Source organism: Polistes dominula, unplaced genomic scaffold (genome assembly GCF_049000335.1).
Source record: "Polistes dominula isolate Pdom_NZ unplaced genomic scaffold, Pdom_raw_medaka contig_82, whole genome shotgun sequence".
Lineage (NCBI taxonomy): Eukaryota > Metazoa > Arthropoda > Insecta > Hymenoptera > Vespidae > Polistes > Polistes dominula.
In genome coordinates this window covers 5437518-5454266 of record NW_028301046.1, presented here as the reverse complement: position 1 = coordinate 5454266, position 16749 = coordinate 5437518, and the positions used below count along the sequence as shown (strand labels likewise).

At 33.4% G+C, this 16749-nt stretch overlaps 1 protein-coding gene across 1 annotated transcript in view; it reads right to left on the bottom strand.

Annotated features, from left to right (window-relative positions):
* Window positions 1-138: 138 nt before the first annotated feature.
* The window catches only part of LOC107074580 (uncharacterized), a 384592-nt gene continuing 367981 nt past the window's right edge, over window positions 139-16749 (bottom strand). The window contains exons 8-14 of the mRNA XM_015336134.2: window positions 15276-15392; window positions 14915-15028; window positions 14665-14808; window positions 8660-8862; window positions 5885-6036; window positions 5712-5784; window positions 139-5545 (exon numbers count right to left, since the gene is read on the bottom strand). Of these exons, the coding sequence (XP_015191620.2) occupies window positions 5524-5545; window positions 5712-5784; window positions 5885-6036; window positions 8660-8862; window positions 14665-14808; window positions 14915-15028; window positions 15276-15392 (825 nt within the window). The 3' untranslated portion in view covers window positions 139-5523. The remainder of the gene's footprint in view (window positions 5546-5711; window positions 5785-5884; window positions 6037-8659; window positions 8863-14664; window positions 14809-14914; window positions 15029-15275; window positions 15393-16749) is intronic.

The following is a 16749-nucleotide window of genomic DNA, read 5'->3' as shown; positions in this document are numbered from 1 at the left end:
GATTTTTCAACGCGTTTACATTATCAATTATTTCGATCAATTTTCTCATGATCGAGAATAATAACTTTTGATGAATAATTTCAATCACGCTGAAATGATTCAACGAAGATTCCTGTGATAAGTTATGTGAATGATGAAGGGGTGAGGGAGGGTGGGGTTTCGAGTTTCTTTCTTTTTTTTCCATTTTTTCGTTCTCTCTCTCTCTTTTACATACACGTACACGCATACGCACACGCACACACACATACTTATTCTTTATTCCTCTTGGCCTATCAACGATCACATTGATCATCATATATCCAAAGAGTTTATATCGCGCGAAAATATTAAATTAAAAAGAAAAAAAAACACAAAAAAAGAGAATATTAAAGAAGAAATAAAAAAAAATAACAAATAGAAGAAAGGAATGAAAAGTTAAATATCATTTACAAGCAAACTTGGCGAAGTAATTAGACGCGTATCGTACTATTCGAGCGTCTTCTAAAAAGTTTGTTACTTAATTAAAACGGGGAATGTTCGATGAAAATATTACACATATACGTTTAGCGCGCAAATGATCATTAACTCTTACTCTCGAATACGCTTAATTTAGGCATAATGTTTCCCGACCTAGATTCAGCTCGCCAAAGGAGCGTTCTCTTGGAGGAAATGTTTAATAACGTGTTTGTATTTTTAACGTATATTAAATATCATTAAAAAAAAAATCATTCATTTACAAAACGCGTTCATTATTATTATTATCATCTTATCGAATTTAAACGATATAATAATATCGTTCGTAGAAATATTTCATGAATCATTGCCAGAAAACCAATACGAAGACGTGTAAATATTATTATAATGTAAATTTGTATAAAACGCATCGCAAATATATGTAATGATATATAAAAGCACAGCATATTATAATATTATATAAGTTATAGATAAGGGTGTATACTTATTATAATATTTAATTAAAATAACAAATGAACAATAAATTCGCAATAAAAGTAGGTCGCTCCTTTCGCGGCGAAAAAAGCTCGGGCTCGACTAACTATCTAGTGACTAGACGATAAGCAAGATTTTTTTCTCTAGAAATTGATTTCGAGGATGAATCTAGTTATTTTTGCTATAATATAGCGTTAGGCGATCTCAGGTCGACGATCGATGGATCGACAATTTTCTTCGTCGATTATTCGTCGCGACGTTTTTTCTGACGCGTTTACAACGCGTTTTTACTCTTCCTATTTCTTTTTCTTTCTTTATTTCTTTCTCTCTTTCTCTCTCTCTCTCTCTCTTTCTCTCTTTTGTCGGCTTCAGGGCTGTCGTATTTAAGAAAAAAAAATATTTGAGTAAAGATTCAAGTGATTTATCGTTATCTGCACAGTTGTCAATAAAATCAGAGTTTATTTATATTAAAGTTATGAGTTAATTATTTCTGTTTATGAACGATGGAGAAAAGAAAAATTGTGATCCATAAGCAAACAAAAATATTGAAGACAAAATTCATCGATGAAATTATTATTTTTTTTTTCTGTAACGGCAGTCCTGGGTCGATCTAATTTAAATTCGATTACGGTCTAATACTTAAAATCTAAATTAACGCATAATAGATACGCATATATTATATAATTGTATGTATTTATATATACACGCTATTCTTTAATATTTACAGATTGTGTAACGATAAACTTTGTAGTGTACCTTAAATAGAAAGGGACAACGGAGCAGCACTTTTTTTATAAAGAAATTTGGATGGGTGACGCTTTTTCGTCTATCATTCGCGAAACGATCGCGAATCGATAGACTCACGTTTTTACATAAACTCGTAACGTACATAATAATATTATGTTTTTTTGTCATCGATTGAATTTTAGCCGATCGAAAGGCAATCGCGATTATAATCTGACGCGTTAAATCGGATTAAGTATAGTAGTAGAAAAAATGGCGCACGTGATATAAAAAATCGAAGTTGGGTGCTGCTCGTATTAAGAAAATTAGTTAATGAGGACAGATTGAAAAAAAAATTCATCGATTAGTATATAGAGTGTCGTGGGTGATTTTTAGAGAAGGGGGTGGTGCTTAGGATGGATTTTTGAACACGGATTGAGCGAGGATGATCAAAAATGGTCATTATTGGTGATAACGAGATATGAATATTGACAATGCGACGATTTAAGCGGCTTAAACGTTACGGTGGTAATTTTATATTTCTTATTTACTTACGATAAACGTGCATGTGTGTATAATTGTCGACGATTGTTATATCCTATCTACATGAGAAAGAAAACAAATAAAACTCCATCGAGTCATCATAGAACATTCGGACACTTTGTTTTGCCGGATAGGACGAAGAGATTCTTTGAAAGATCGTAAGAAAGTAGTTGTTTTATCAAGAAGTAAGGAAAACAGTTAGTTTTAACTTTACGTATTTAACAGTTCGTGATTAAAAGTGCATTCGGTAGTTTCGAGACGACGACGACGATGATAAAATTGATGATGATAATATTCAACGAGACGAATAACGAAATACGACATCTACGTATCTCGGAAAATTTTTTACTGTTTCTTATCGTACAGAGAACTCGTACGTATAACCGTATTATTTACTGTCATTTACGTCATGATGAATATATCGCAATATATTTATTTATTTATCGTTTCCATTATTATGTTATACGATATCATACTATAACGGTGTATCTTTATAAACGTCTTTTTTTTTCCTTTTCTTTTCTTTTTCTTTTTTTTTTTTCAAGAATTTCGCTTTTCTCGATGTACGGTCGTGTTTCTTTTCTCTTTTTCTTCTTCTTCTTCTTGTTAGTTTTGAGAGGAGTAATTTCTTTTTAATTAATTTTTATTACAAAGATCTCGCTATATTTTGTAATAATGTACTTTCATGCGTTTCTACTTTGTAGGATGAAGATCGTATTATTTTATTTGAAATATTTTTTATCTAATGAAGACGACGTGAATTCGTAATACATAACATGTTTACACGTTAAACGACACGAGAATAAGAAAAATAAAAATTATGATCATTTGTTTTAATAAAATAAATGGAAAGAATGGCAAGTGTCCATAGCGTTCGATGACTCACGGATTTTGTTGTTGCGATTCGATCGATCGATGAATTTTTATACTTTCTTTGTTACTTGCGATCTTTTTGTTGTTGACTTTTGTGGACATTTCGAGATCTTCATCCTTTATTTGTTTCTCTTTTTTTTTAATATCCGCTCTTATATTTCGGCACTTTCGCGACGGGGCGGGTAAAACGTTGCTATTGTTCGTGACTTCGTTTTAATTTCTTGTTCTCTTTTGTTTTACCTTTCTTCCACTATCTTTTTCTTTTTATTCCTTTCATATTTTTCTCTCTTTTATCTTTCCTTATTCTTATTCTTTTTCCTTTTTCTTATCTTTTGACTCGGATTGCGCTATGTACCCAGGAAAAGCGAACTCTTGGTCCCTAAATATTTGAAGAAGGTTTTCCTTTCGTACTCTCGAGTTTACATGCAGGCAAAGAAAGAAAACAACGCCGGATATTAGTAAAATCGTGTGATCTATCATCTTTCTTCTTTCCTATTCGAGATCGTAAAAGTCAATGTAGTTGACTAAATCGAACGTTTTGATCGAATCTTTCCAACGTTTGACCTCATTTCTTTCTTCCTCCTCCCCTATTTTCCAGTTCAATACGTTACTCATTCATTGTCAAACGTATTACATTTTTCTAAATCATTTTGCAAGACTTTTGAACGGGCATGGTTAGAGAACGAACAATATTTTAAAACGATTCGTTTGTTGAACGTCGATCAAGTCGATATAATGATTTGCACGACAGGCAAATATTTCATACGTTGATTTTAACACCACGTACGAGTTCTTATGACTTTCTCATCGTCTCTATCTTTCTTTTTCTTTTTCTTTTTCTCTTCATTTTCTTCTTTTATCTTTGTTTGTATTTATGACTTTTTTAAGTACGGACACAATGATCGTAGTGTGGCTCTTTTTTTTTATTATCTTTCTCTCTTATCGGATATCTATGATTCTATATTAGAACTTAGAAACTACAGGAACGAACCTACTTCTGACACTTAGGAGTCCGTTTAGCGTTATATCAAAAGGAATATGTACAAAAGGATCGGCTATGTCACGGATCATCTCTCGAGAATACTCCGATTATACTTCTTCTCTCGTTAGGATTTTCGTCGATCTTTCGCGTTCATACTCTTTCCTATTATTTTCATTGGAAAAAAAAATAGAAAAAAAACAAAGGAGGATATTCGAAGAACTTTCGAGATTCTCAGCCGGTACTTGGGCCTCGGACTTAGGAACTATACTTACTGTTCACGCGCGATATTGTCCGAGCGAATAATTCTCTTCCTTAAAATACATACATTACATATAAATACTTAATCATCCGATTTGAATAACGGATACCTTTTTCGCTCGAAGCTGATCTTCCTAACGTTTTCTTGTTTTATTTTTTTTCTCTCGTTTTCTTTTTTTTTTTAACAATGAAAGGAAAATCTCTTGCATGTTTTTAGTTTTCTTTCATTTACTCTCTCTCTCTCACTCTTTTCTTTTCTTTCTTTTTCTATTTATTTCTCTGTTTTATTTATTTTTTTTTAAATGTAAATAACAGATCAATTCCGAAATCTGATTTCGAAAAATAGTCTGTTTATTCGATCTCGCGAGACCCGTATTGTCATTTGCAATCGTGAAAAATCATTTAGCGAATCGATCTTGTCCACCCTTATCCTCTACCCCCACCGACAGAACGTTGGCCTACATCTGAGCATAACTCATCGTGCAAGCCATATACCTTTACTTTTCCTTGCTTTTTAATCGCGAACTGCTCGATACGTTCATACAGTATACTACTCTCTTTCTCTCTCTCTCTCTCTCTCTTGTCGATGGCCTACCCAAGGCCGTCAGGAATATTACCCGAAGGATTACGTTTTCATCCGTATCGCAACGAGGTCGGTCGAACTTCATTTTTACATTGCCGATGACTATACGGGTCAAGCAGATGCTTAATCGATTTTTAACAACGCGAGGATCTCACTATAGCGCAATTTTTAATCGCGAGTGCAATCATGATACGACGAGTTTACAACATCCGATGTAGGCTTATTCCCGTTTTAATACTTTAAAACCGTCACATTTATATTTTGAATTTTTTTTGTCTAGTTTTCCTCTTCAATGTGTCATCCTTACCGCTTTATTTCTTTCTTTTTTGCTTTTTTTTTTTTTTTTATTTTCTTCCTTCCTTACTTACTTCCTTCCTTTTTTCTTTCTTCTTTCCTTTTTGTTTCTTTTTACTTTTCTTTTTTCTTTACCTCCTCCCATCGAGAACACATTCTGTCTTTTCGCAGGAGATTAACTTGGATACCGTAACGAATATATTAATTAATAGAAACTTGTTTGTATATGTATATATATATATATAGAACAGTGTATATATGTATATGTATACATATACGTATATATACTTATTCTTTATCAGTAGCGTTCCTGCTCAACGTGTTGCAGTAAATCTTTTTTTCACTGGGCGTTCATTTCAGACCTGTAAAATATATATGTAAAATATATATCGTCAATGATATTTTCAGTAATATATAAGTACAATTATATTTTTAAATGATCATTTAAAAAAAGAAGAATATTTTTTAATATATTGTATTATTATAAATAGTTATAAAATGTAACGGTCTTATAAGTCGTGTACTCACTTTAAAGCTTTGTAACGTTCCTTCTCGGGATTATTATCAGGTGGTTCACATTCGAATGATGCTAAAGCCAATGCTGTAAAAAAAAGAAATAAAATAAATTATAATAGTTAAAAATTGATACAATTGTTCACATTATCGTCGGATTATAATACACAATAATTCTTTATTCTTACCATTTTCAGTCAACACAGGACTCGCTTGCAAAAAGGCTATAACTCTAGGATTCTTTTCAAATGGACAGGCTACTTGTTTCCACGCGATGAATTCCGTAACCTGCTTTGCCAGTTGCCAAAATTTCTCAAAATTAATGTGCCCGTTTGGTAGTCTGTAACATGATCAAATAAAAAGAAATGTTATTAATTTCATTAAAAAAAGGATTGTTCTTATAATTATACTTCGATCAACGCTTCCAATTTTTTACATGAACATAATCGTTCTACGATTTTTTTGTATATTTTTAAGAGGATAACAAAAAAAGAAAAAACATAGAAAGAGAGAGAGAGAGAGAGAGAGAGAGAGAGAGAGAGAGAGAGAAAAGGAAGAGAGGACAGTATTTTCAAGTTTTTCTTTTTACTCGGAACCTTTCATATTTCTTGTACCTTTTTTTTTTTAATTTTTCTTCTCCTTTTTCCCCGACTTTTTCAGGATACAACTTTTGCCATTATAAGTTTAATAAGTTTACACGTACAAGTGGGCGCGTAATGTCACGTTCGTAAATGTAATAAATAAGATTCTCGAAAAGGATGAGTTCTGCAAGCGACGTCGACCCGATACGTCGACATATTGCTTTTTCTGAGATTAATAATCCCGGCATGGGAAACGCCGCGTAGGAAGGATCTTGCGAAGATCGACAAGGAAAACTTCTTTTCGAAAGCAATCGAGAATTTTTGATTAAAATATATATATATATATATATTAGGGTGGGTCAAAAAAATGACTTATTTTTTTTTTCAAGTGCCACGGAAAAATGAGTTGCTAGACACCTTAAAACAATTCTCACCAAATATAAGCTCTTAATTTTAATAGGAAGATCCTCCGCATCGCAGTTTTTTATTTTTTTTCAGTCTAATAGATTAAAATTCATACCTCATTATTTATTGATTGTACAGAAAAATGTTCTAGATGAATTTTGTAGGAAATGTAATGCTCTACAAAAAAGGTATCTTATATTTTTTCCGTAAACCTCACCATTTGGATGATATTGAAGATTTAAATTTGATGATTTTTAGACAAATTTCATTTTTGTTTATGAAATTTATAACTCGACAATGAATGACTATTATAAGATGCGCAATACAAATTATTGTAGGAAATAAACTTCTCTATAAAAATAGTGTCTTATGTTTTGCCGATTAAATTAAGCGTTCAAAAGATATTCAGAGACAGAAATCAGTACACATGAAAGTTTGATGATGAATATCTTTTGAACGCTTAATTTAATTGCCAAAACATAAGACACCATTTTTATAGAGCAGTTAGTTTCCTACAAAAATTTGTATTGTGCACTTTTTAATAGTCATTCACTGTCGAGTTATAAATTCCATAAACAAAAATGAAATTTGTCTAAAAATCATCACATTTAAATCTTCAATATCACTCAAATGGTGAAGTTTACAGAAAAAATATAAGATACCTTTTTTGTAGAGCATTACATTTCCTACAAAATTCGTCTTGAACATTTTTCTGTACAGTCAATAAATAATGAGGTATGAATTTTAATCTATTAGACTGAAAAAAAAATAAACAACTGCGATGCGGAGGATCTTCTTATTAAAATTAAGAGCTCATATTTGGTGAGAATTGTTTTAAGGTGTCTAGCAACCCATTTTTCCGTGGCACTTGAAAAAAAAAAAGTCATTCTTTTGACCCACCCTAATGTATATATATATAATATATACAGGGTGGTCCACCAATTATTAGAACCTAAATATTGTATTTCCGTTATTTGTTATAATATAGAAAAATGTTATACAGTATCAAACTATAGAAAAAAAACATATTTAAAAAAATCAAAATGACCTTAAGAATCTCTGTACACCTCCACCAACGTAAAAAATATTTATACTACCTTATATACCTTTTCATGCCATATAAATTTTGTATATAACATTTTTCTATATTATAACAAATAAGGGAAATATATAGATGCTAATAGTTGGTGGACCATCCTGTATAATATAATACAGTATTTCCCAAAAATTTATGCTCTTATTTTAAGAGTAAGAGATAAATCAATTTATCGATTATTTACCCTATACTCGAACAAGTGATATTTTATTTTTTTTATTTATTTAAAAAATAACAATATACGTAAAGTACGTCACTATAAGATAATGTAACTTAAAAATTAGTAAAAAAAAATGTTAACGTGATAAAAAAATTTTGGTTAGAATAAGCCAACGTTGAAATTTATTTACCGCCTGGAAGCATGAAAAGCTGCATGAAAAACATGATACGAATGTTACGTGTTTTATTTTGTGTCACGTAGATGCTAGCTACACTATCTCTTTCTCTCTCTCTGACTGTCTAGTCGTTCTCGCGTTGGCATCAATTAAACGTCAGAAGGACTCGTCCACTTCCTCTCTTAGTACTAGTGTCGAGAATGCTCTAGTTATAATAATGTATATACCTATGTAGAACAATTACTAGTAAATTAGCAACAACATAGAATGACAGGTTGACCATGCAGTTTGCCTACCTATGTCACGCTCTATTAATTAAATTCTCAGCCCACCACTTGAAATTCCATTAAACTTATGTATATACATGTAATATATATATGCACATTTGTATAAGTATATCATATAGTACATACTTATTGTATGCATACATATTTACACATATAATATATATATATATATATATATATATATATATATATATATTTTTATATATGTATTATATCTATATATATGTGTGTTAATATATTGCATGTAAGTTTAACTCACTTGTTGCTGCAACCCTCGTTGAGAAAGTATAGATCCTTGACCAACAGGCTAAAGAAGGGCACGACGATTCGTTGTCGTTCATCCGTAGCGCCGGCGCTACGCCACATTGCTGCCTTCAGGGTGCTACGATAGCTGCTAAAATTGCTACTTGGATCCATCTGATGTTCCAAGATCGAGAATTTGGCCGATTGTACTTTAGACCACTGTAATGATTAAGAGAATGATTACCTTTATGATTATGAAATGTAATTAAAACGTTGATAAGGTGCGAATAAGTGTAACTGAAAAGGGTTGTTTTATCAATTTGATCAATGTACTGAGAAATATTACACTACTTGATTATTTTTATGATATTTTCTTTGTCGGATACTTGTCACTTATCGAAACAATTATTATCAATTTTTAAATGATTCATTAGATGATTATTTTAGAATGAATATTTAAGATAGTATGAAAAAAAGAATTTCCGGATAAATGGATTGGAATTCGTCTTAACGTTGGTAGGATCAAATCGTTGGAAGGAATTCGAAATCTCCTCGGGATCGGGATTTATACCCTCCTAGGTTAGTGGCTCTTCTAGTTTCACCTTACCCATCTCTCTCGATCTCTCTTCCATTTTCAGATCCAGTCTCTGCAAGGCGAATTGGGTAGGGTCAAGAGCCTTTGAACTTGGCATCGTGCCGAACTCGCGAATAGAATTTCTAACAACGTATGCTATCGAGCTTGAAACGAATATGGTCGAAGGGGGCAACATTTTACAAAGCACTGGAGGCGCATAATGATCTGTTTAAACAAAACGAGGTAAAAAAAAGAAAGAAAGAGAACGAGATGAATGGAAGAAAAAAGAGGGAATATAGAAGAAAGAAAGAAAGAAAGAAAGAAGGAGAGAAAGAGAGAGATACATGGTACTCGTGGGTGTCACACGACACGTTATCCTGCGTATTATGTCCAAAAATAGAGTGACGTACTCGAAATAATTTTCGACCGAAATCAAGCGCGACGTGGCACCGCGAGTTTCCTGTGGCATCTCCTGTACTTTTCTACTACTACTACTATTACTACTACTTGCTGGTACTACTACTACTACTACTATTACTACTACTTGCTGGTACTACTACTACTACTACTAGTAGGAGTAGTAGTCGAGGTAACTGCGACGACGTAATTAAATTAACTTCGAGGACGACGAAAATGTCGTCGACGTGGACATAGACGTTGGAATTAATTCCGTTTATTCTCTCGTATCTCCAGTGCTTTAATTCAAGAATTAACGCTCGGACGAACGCGCCGTTTCCCTACGTTGTTATCGATGTCTTGCTTCGTCACTCATACTGAACTTTCCTAAAGATATATTAAACAACGTTCCTTTAAAAATGACCACTATTCAATCTAGGCATTATTGTTTCTTTTTAACTGTGATATCTTTTTATTTATCTACTATAATCGAAACTTTCGAATCGATCGGCTTTACGAAAAAGTGAAATCAAACGTTGATCGAATGATACACATTTGTTTTTTTTTTAATTATTCTATGTCTTACCCATTTTTCTCGTTAACAAATATCAGCTTTTAAAATGAGAATATCGGAATATAAAATATAAATAAAAAGGACAAAAAATATTATAGAATTTGAAATTCGATCGAGCAACTAATTCCGTAGTATCCTTGAAAATGACAGAGAGAATCCCGTTCAGCATGCGCCACGGGGGTCATTTTTCTTAGTGCGACTCGATTCAACTTCTTCTCGAGGAAATGCTTTTCCTGTTACGCAGGAAAAAAGGAGAGAGAGAGAGAGAGAGAGAGGGGGAAAAAATACATAAGAAAAATCGCAGAGTCTGCAGAAGCAGTAAATTGAAACTGAGATGCTATGGTAAGAGAGAGAGAGAGAGAGAGAGAGAGAGAGAGAGAGAGAGAGAGAGAGAGAGAGAGAGAGAAAAGTATGATGTATCCTACTACACGTACATATACTTGCATATATGTATATACATAGGTACATATATATATGTGTAGTAGATGGTAAGGGCAGTGGTTTATGCTCAAAGGGAATCGTAGAGAAAATCTTCGATGAGATAAATAGAACGAGCAAATACAACTTGCGGTTTGTCAATTGCAAATTCCAATTTAACAAGAAATGTTTCGTCATATGAGAACCAAACGATAAATCGAATCATTCGTAATTCGATTCGAATATTCATTTACATCGCGCTATCTTTTAAAGTTTCGTTTTCCTTTTGCTAAAACATTACCAGAAGAAAAATCAAGCGTAAGAACGAATATCTCGTAGAAAAGTACGGAGACTTACTATATTTTTTTTTCTTCTTCTCTTTTTTCTTCTTCGTTCGGTGACTTTTCTTACTCTTTCAAAACTCAATTTAAATTTTGTCTACATCACGTTGACATTGAACATTTTCGCGCGAAGAAATTTTTCTTTCGGCCATTCTCCCCTCTCTCATCTTACTCTCTCTCTCTCACTCTCTTTTTTTTCTTTCTCACTACGATGACGAGAGTAAGGGTAAGAATCGTCGCAGTCGTAAGTAATTACGTTCTTTGATGATAAAGATCTGAGTATCGTTCGTTTTAACATTTGAAAAAAGAAAAAGTAACGAAAAAAAAGAAAAAAAAAGATGAAAGAAAGATGTAAAGGAAGATGTCGTTTTCAAATCATCCTCGTGTAGTAAATGAATTATCTTTGAGTACTATCTTTAGTAGCCGTTTTCTTTCCTCTCGTAAAGGTCGAAACTTTCCGTTGATCTATCGACGCAACAACACCAGACGCAAAAGGAATATTATATGAAACGAACGAGAGGTTTCGATTTTTGTTACATTTACCTATGTGTATATACGTTTTATATATGCACATTTATATGCCTCATAGATACATACTTATTATTCATGCTCATACATGGATACTTATCTCGTAAAAATTCAACCTACAAATGATTTTTCTTATAATATTTCGGTATAATTATTCGAGCGATTAAAATTTCGACTATATCTCATCGCATTTTTGTTAAAATAGAGCGCTTCGGTGTGGTGTTCATACATACGATTTTACTTTATAACAAAAAAAAAGGGGAAAAATACGAAAAGGAAAAAAAGGATAAACAAAAAATAAAAAAATAAAAAGAAATAAAAAGGAAAAAGAAAGAATAAACGAGAATTCACACGGCGATATTTCGCGTCGTAATGAAAATCGCGCTAATTGCACGGTTAAACGATGCACGTTATAAATTCTCTCGCATTTCTAAAAATGAACTAAAAAAGGAGGGGAAGGAATGGGGTGGGGGGTGTTGGTGATGGTAGTGGTGTAGGAAAAGAAAGAGACAAAAAAAAAGGAAAAAAAAGAATAAAAAATCTACAATATCGCGAAAAATCCATGGGAGTCAGCTTGAACGCGAGCCGGAAATACGTTCGCGCGCGCGTCAATTATTTTCATCGATTCTTTGGTATTCTGTGCGAAACGAAGCCGAGTGGTCAACAAATATGAGCGATAAATTTTCATTAACGAAAATTACGAAGCTGGTCTCTCATACTTCGCACGGTTATTGGTTCGGGGAAGAAGGGATGAGAGAAGGCTGCAATTATTTCCTGCGTACCACCCTATATAAATCAGTCAGCGAGAGACCAAATGAACCTCGAATAGCGCTTGACCATCCTCTTTCGACGAATGAGAATCATAGGAGAATGGAAGATCTATACCAGTTTGGCTAACGTGACAGAAACTACCGAACGAGAACAATCGATACGATTCCATTTTGTTCTTGGAAAATGTCTTTTCTTTCTTTTTTTCTCCTATGTGCAAAAATTTTTTCTCGATTTTTTGTATCGTGGATGATATCGTCAAAAAATTTGGAACTATGATAGATCAAACATTTATTTAAGTTTAAATAAAAGCAAGTTTTAATCGCGAACGACAATTGTTTCTAATATACTGCTATTTAATAAAGATTTTTGAATAAAAAGAGTAACACATTTATTCACTGGACATTTCTGTTTACGAACAAATTTGTGTTGAAAAATTCTGTGAAATATGATACAAATATCTTTTTAATAACTAATTAGTTAAAAACATTTTCTTTCGCATAAGCTTTCGTTTTCATTGCTTTGTGTAATGTTTACGTTTGACTTTCAGTCGAATGACTTTGTTTTTCCAACATATATTCTATCTTTATCGATTAAGCTGTGACGATAATGCAACGGCAGTAGCCGAATATTGTAAACAAGAGGATACAGCAGAGAAAAATAAATTCAATGTATGTAGTTATTTTCATGATTATTATAAATTTAGAGTAGTAAGAGAGGATAATATCAATAAATAATTTTCAAATGCGATTTTCTTTAAATAATGTTATTACATTTTTAAAAAATTATTCCTACACACGCATAATCAGCCGGTTGTACCAGGTTTTTTTTCGAAAATATTTTTTATATATACTTCATCTATTTTTCAATATCTCGATTAATCACGTAGAAAACTCTTTGAAATCGTTTTTATTAAATGAGATTTTTCAATTCGTCAAAGAAGCTTACGATAGTGGTACGTGCTTACTTTTCGTTCCTATTACTCTCGTGAGAATGTTCGGAAAAGCATATAAGCGAAGAGGAAAGAAAGAAAGAAAGAAAGAAATAAGAAAAAAAAAGAAAGAAAGGAAAAAGGAAATCATTGTACGAAAGAGAGAGGAATAGCGAAGGCGATATTAAAGAAGCAACAGAAGCGTATAGTCAGACATAGCAATCAGAATGTCATTTTCGTTCTTTTCAACCATCGCACGAAGGGATAGCCTTTGCTGACAAGTCGGTCATTTTACGTATGTCACAATCGCAACTTGGAATGTCATGAATATAACATCCCATATTCAAAAGTCTTTTACTGTCAAGAAAATTTCATATTTTTATTGATATCAACTTTTGCGAATACGACTAATCCTATTTTTATTTCCTTCATTACGTAGATTTAATTTAATTTAACATGATTAGTATTATATTAGGATTTGAAAATATTTCCTTTTAAAACTCATACGTATGTTAAATTCAATGATTAAAGATAATTAGTTTGTGAAAAGTATAAAAGGAAAGCGAATAAGAGAGAGAGAGAGAGAGAGAGAGAGAGAGAGAGAGAAAGAGAGTGATGATGACGCACGATGGTCAAACCTAGGTCGATATTAAACTTTTTGATTAATTCAGATTACGACCTACATTTCTCTTAGCATTACTACACCTCACTCACAATCTTTTTTTTTTCTACCTCTTTTTGCGACCAGTCTATATACATATATATTCGTTCAAGTTGTCCATAATATTCTTCACTTTTTTCAATGTTCGACAGAAACCGTCGTGAAGAAAATTCAATTAAATTAAATTTGAAGAACTCATTCTCACTCTCTCTCTCTCTCTCTCTCTCTTTCTCTCTTTCTCTCTCTCTCTCTTATAAAATTCCTACTTTGGTCGGACCTTTTTTTTTTACTTTTCTCTCTTTTCCTTTTTCCTAACTTCTTTTTACAAGCGTTGTTATTTTCTTTCTTTTTCAAGCTTATGCTGTTCGTTCATCCGGTCGTCCATTCCGAACAGAGAGAAACGATGCGGAAATTCGATTCTCGTCGGTTTGTCAGCAGTAACGTGGGAAACGGCGTCGCGGCAACGGCGTCGCGGCGCCACGCTCGATTTACGAGGATTACAGGCCGCTTATTGCTTCCGGTAACCCCTTCGTCTCTCAAACCCTCCCAACCAACCAACCCTTCCTCCCTCTGCTTCCTATACGTTTCCATTTCTCTTTAACGCAGGCACGAGTTTCTCTTGATGCTACTACATTGCGTGTAAACGAGTATAACGAGGAACGATTTCCGTTTCAGCAATTACAATATCGATGTGACACATTAGGTCCAGATGATTATCCTACCTTTTTGATTATTTTTTTCCTACAACCCTTTTCTAAATTTTCTTCAATCCTTTTCGAAACTCTATCTCAATACGAATAACCGATTGATTTTTCAAGGATCTATACTTACCGTCTTTTTCAGCCGCGATATTGGAGACATATTCAAACCGGCAATGATCGCCATCAGTGAGTTGAAGTTGCCAATATTAAAGCATTCCCGAGCAGTTTCTATCCAATATTCTACGACGCGCACTCGTTGTTTCTTTTTTGCGTGCTAGGACAAAAAAAATATGGATAGAACAATATGAACGTTAATATCGATTATACTTGTATGTATTCGAAATCGGTGATCATAAGTCGATAGCGTATGGATTTATTACCTTACACACTTCAGTTGCTACGAAATAACTTAATCGATTGAACCACTGAACGTAAGACTCCAGATTACGAGTCTTTTTCATGTCCTTGAAAGATGTTTCCAAATGTGGTGATTCCTGGAAAGAAAAGAAAAATATAAAATAGAATCGTATGTGTATCTCAATTAGCTTGGTATTTCATTTCTTTATTTATTTAGTCTTAATTATTTTTCTTTTTTACAAAGATAGATAGATAGATAGATAGATAGAGAGAGAGAGAGAGAGAGAGAGAGAGAGAGAGAGAGAGAGAGAGAGAGAGAGAGAGAGAGAGAGAGGTCTTTATTTGGAATGAAAAGAATAGAAATTCATGTATCATGAATGTTACCTTAGCGAATGCTTGGACAAATTCCTCGGGGCCGATGTAAGAGAGCCTCTCGAGTTCCACGTGAGTCAATTGTTGTGCCAGTACCGTGGCAGAAGGACAGAGCTCGGTAATGTCCACCTGAAAGACCAAGTGACAGAAAAGCTTTGTGAGAATGAAAATGGAAGATTCTTCTTTTTCGTTTACAATGTGAAAAGAATAGTAGAAATATCAAAAAAAAAAAAAAATGAAAGAAAAAAAACAACAAGGGGATAACAGGCTTGACATCTAGGAGATATAAGAAAAAGAAAATAAATTTAAAAAAGAAAAAGAGAGAAGTAGCGGGTAGTGGCCTGGATTGGCGTTCTCTTGAAGAAGAAAAAGAAGAAGAAAAAGATGAGAGTATTGTCGCGAAGTTCGTCGGCCCGTGTCTCTTCTCTTTCAATTTCGCGTCTTGCGCTTTGTCGAGTTTCAACACCCAGAGCCAAGACCAACTTCTTATCTCGGACTATCGCAGGGGTTTCGAAAAAGCTTTCTGTTGATAGTCGAACGTGGTGTTGGAAACTAACGTAGCACCGATTTTACCAAACTTTTATATTACAATCTCGTAATTCGATGTGGGCGTGTTGTGTACCGGTAACTCCTTTTTGGCCGAAAGGTATACGATAACGTTTGGAAAACGTGTAAATAGAAAATATTTCTTTTACTTTTTTCAGAAAGGGAGAGAAAGAGAGAGAAGATAGTTCCTCTTTAATAAAGATTTTTCCGATTTGTTCGTTTTTCAAAGCTACACCGACACTTCGCCTATGGTTTCTTGGGAACGAAAGAGAGAAACGCCGACAGATAGTTCCACTCGTATATTTTCACGAGATTGGAAGCTTGGTACTCGAGACATCTCTTCCTTTCTCTTTTTCTCACTCCTCCTACCTCGCCATTGGTCGAATCGACCTTGCTAAAATTTATATCCTCCCTGTGGTTCCCTGAAACTCATCTGACCAACTCTCTCCTTCGTTGACCGTTTCCACCGTTCTGAACAATTCTTTCCAATGTCTCTCTCTCTTTCTCTCTCTTTCCACTTTTCTTTCTTTTTTTTCTCTCTCTCTATCTTTCTTTCTCTCTACTTTAAGCACTCTCGGCTTTCGAGATAGGAACAAACTTCTGTCATTTCTCATAGACTTTTTTTTTTCTATTTTCATACCACCATCCCTTTCCGTAACAATCGAATGCGCGTTATCATTTCTTTTTCTATTTCTTTCATTTTTCTACGGAATGGATTGAGGAACCGATCGTTTGTGTTGTTTGCGATATCAAAATATTACGCTTTTGTTGACTTTAGTTAGAACGATCGAACATTTCACGTGCGACGTTAGTTCAATCGTATTTGTATCGATGAGAGAGAGAAAGAGGGAGAGAGAGTTTTGTAGTGTATTCTATTATTCCTGCAAACTTTATGTTATTCGCAACTCTCTCTATTGATGATTTGCTTAGTTTTATTATT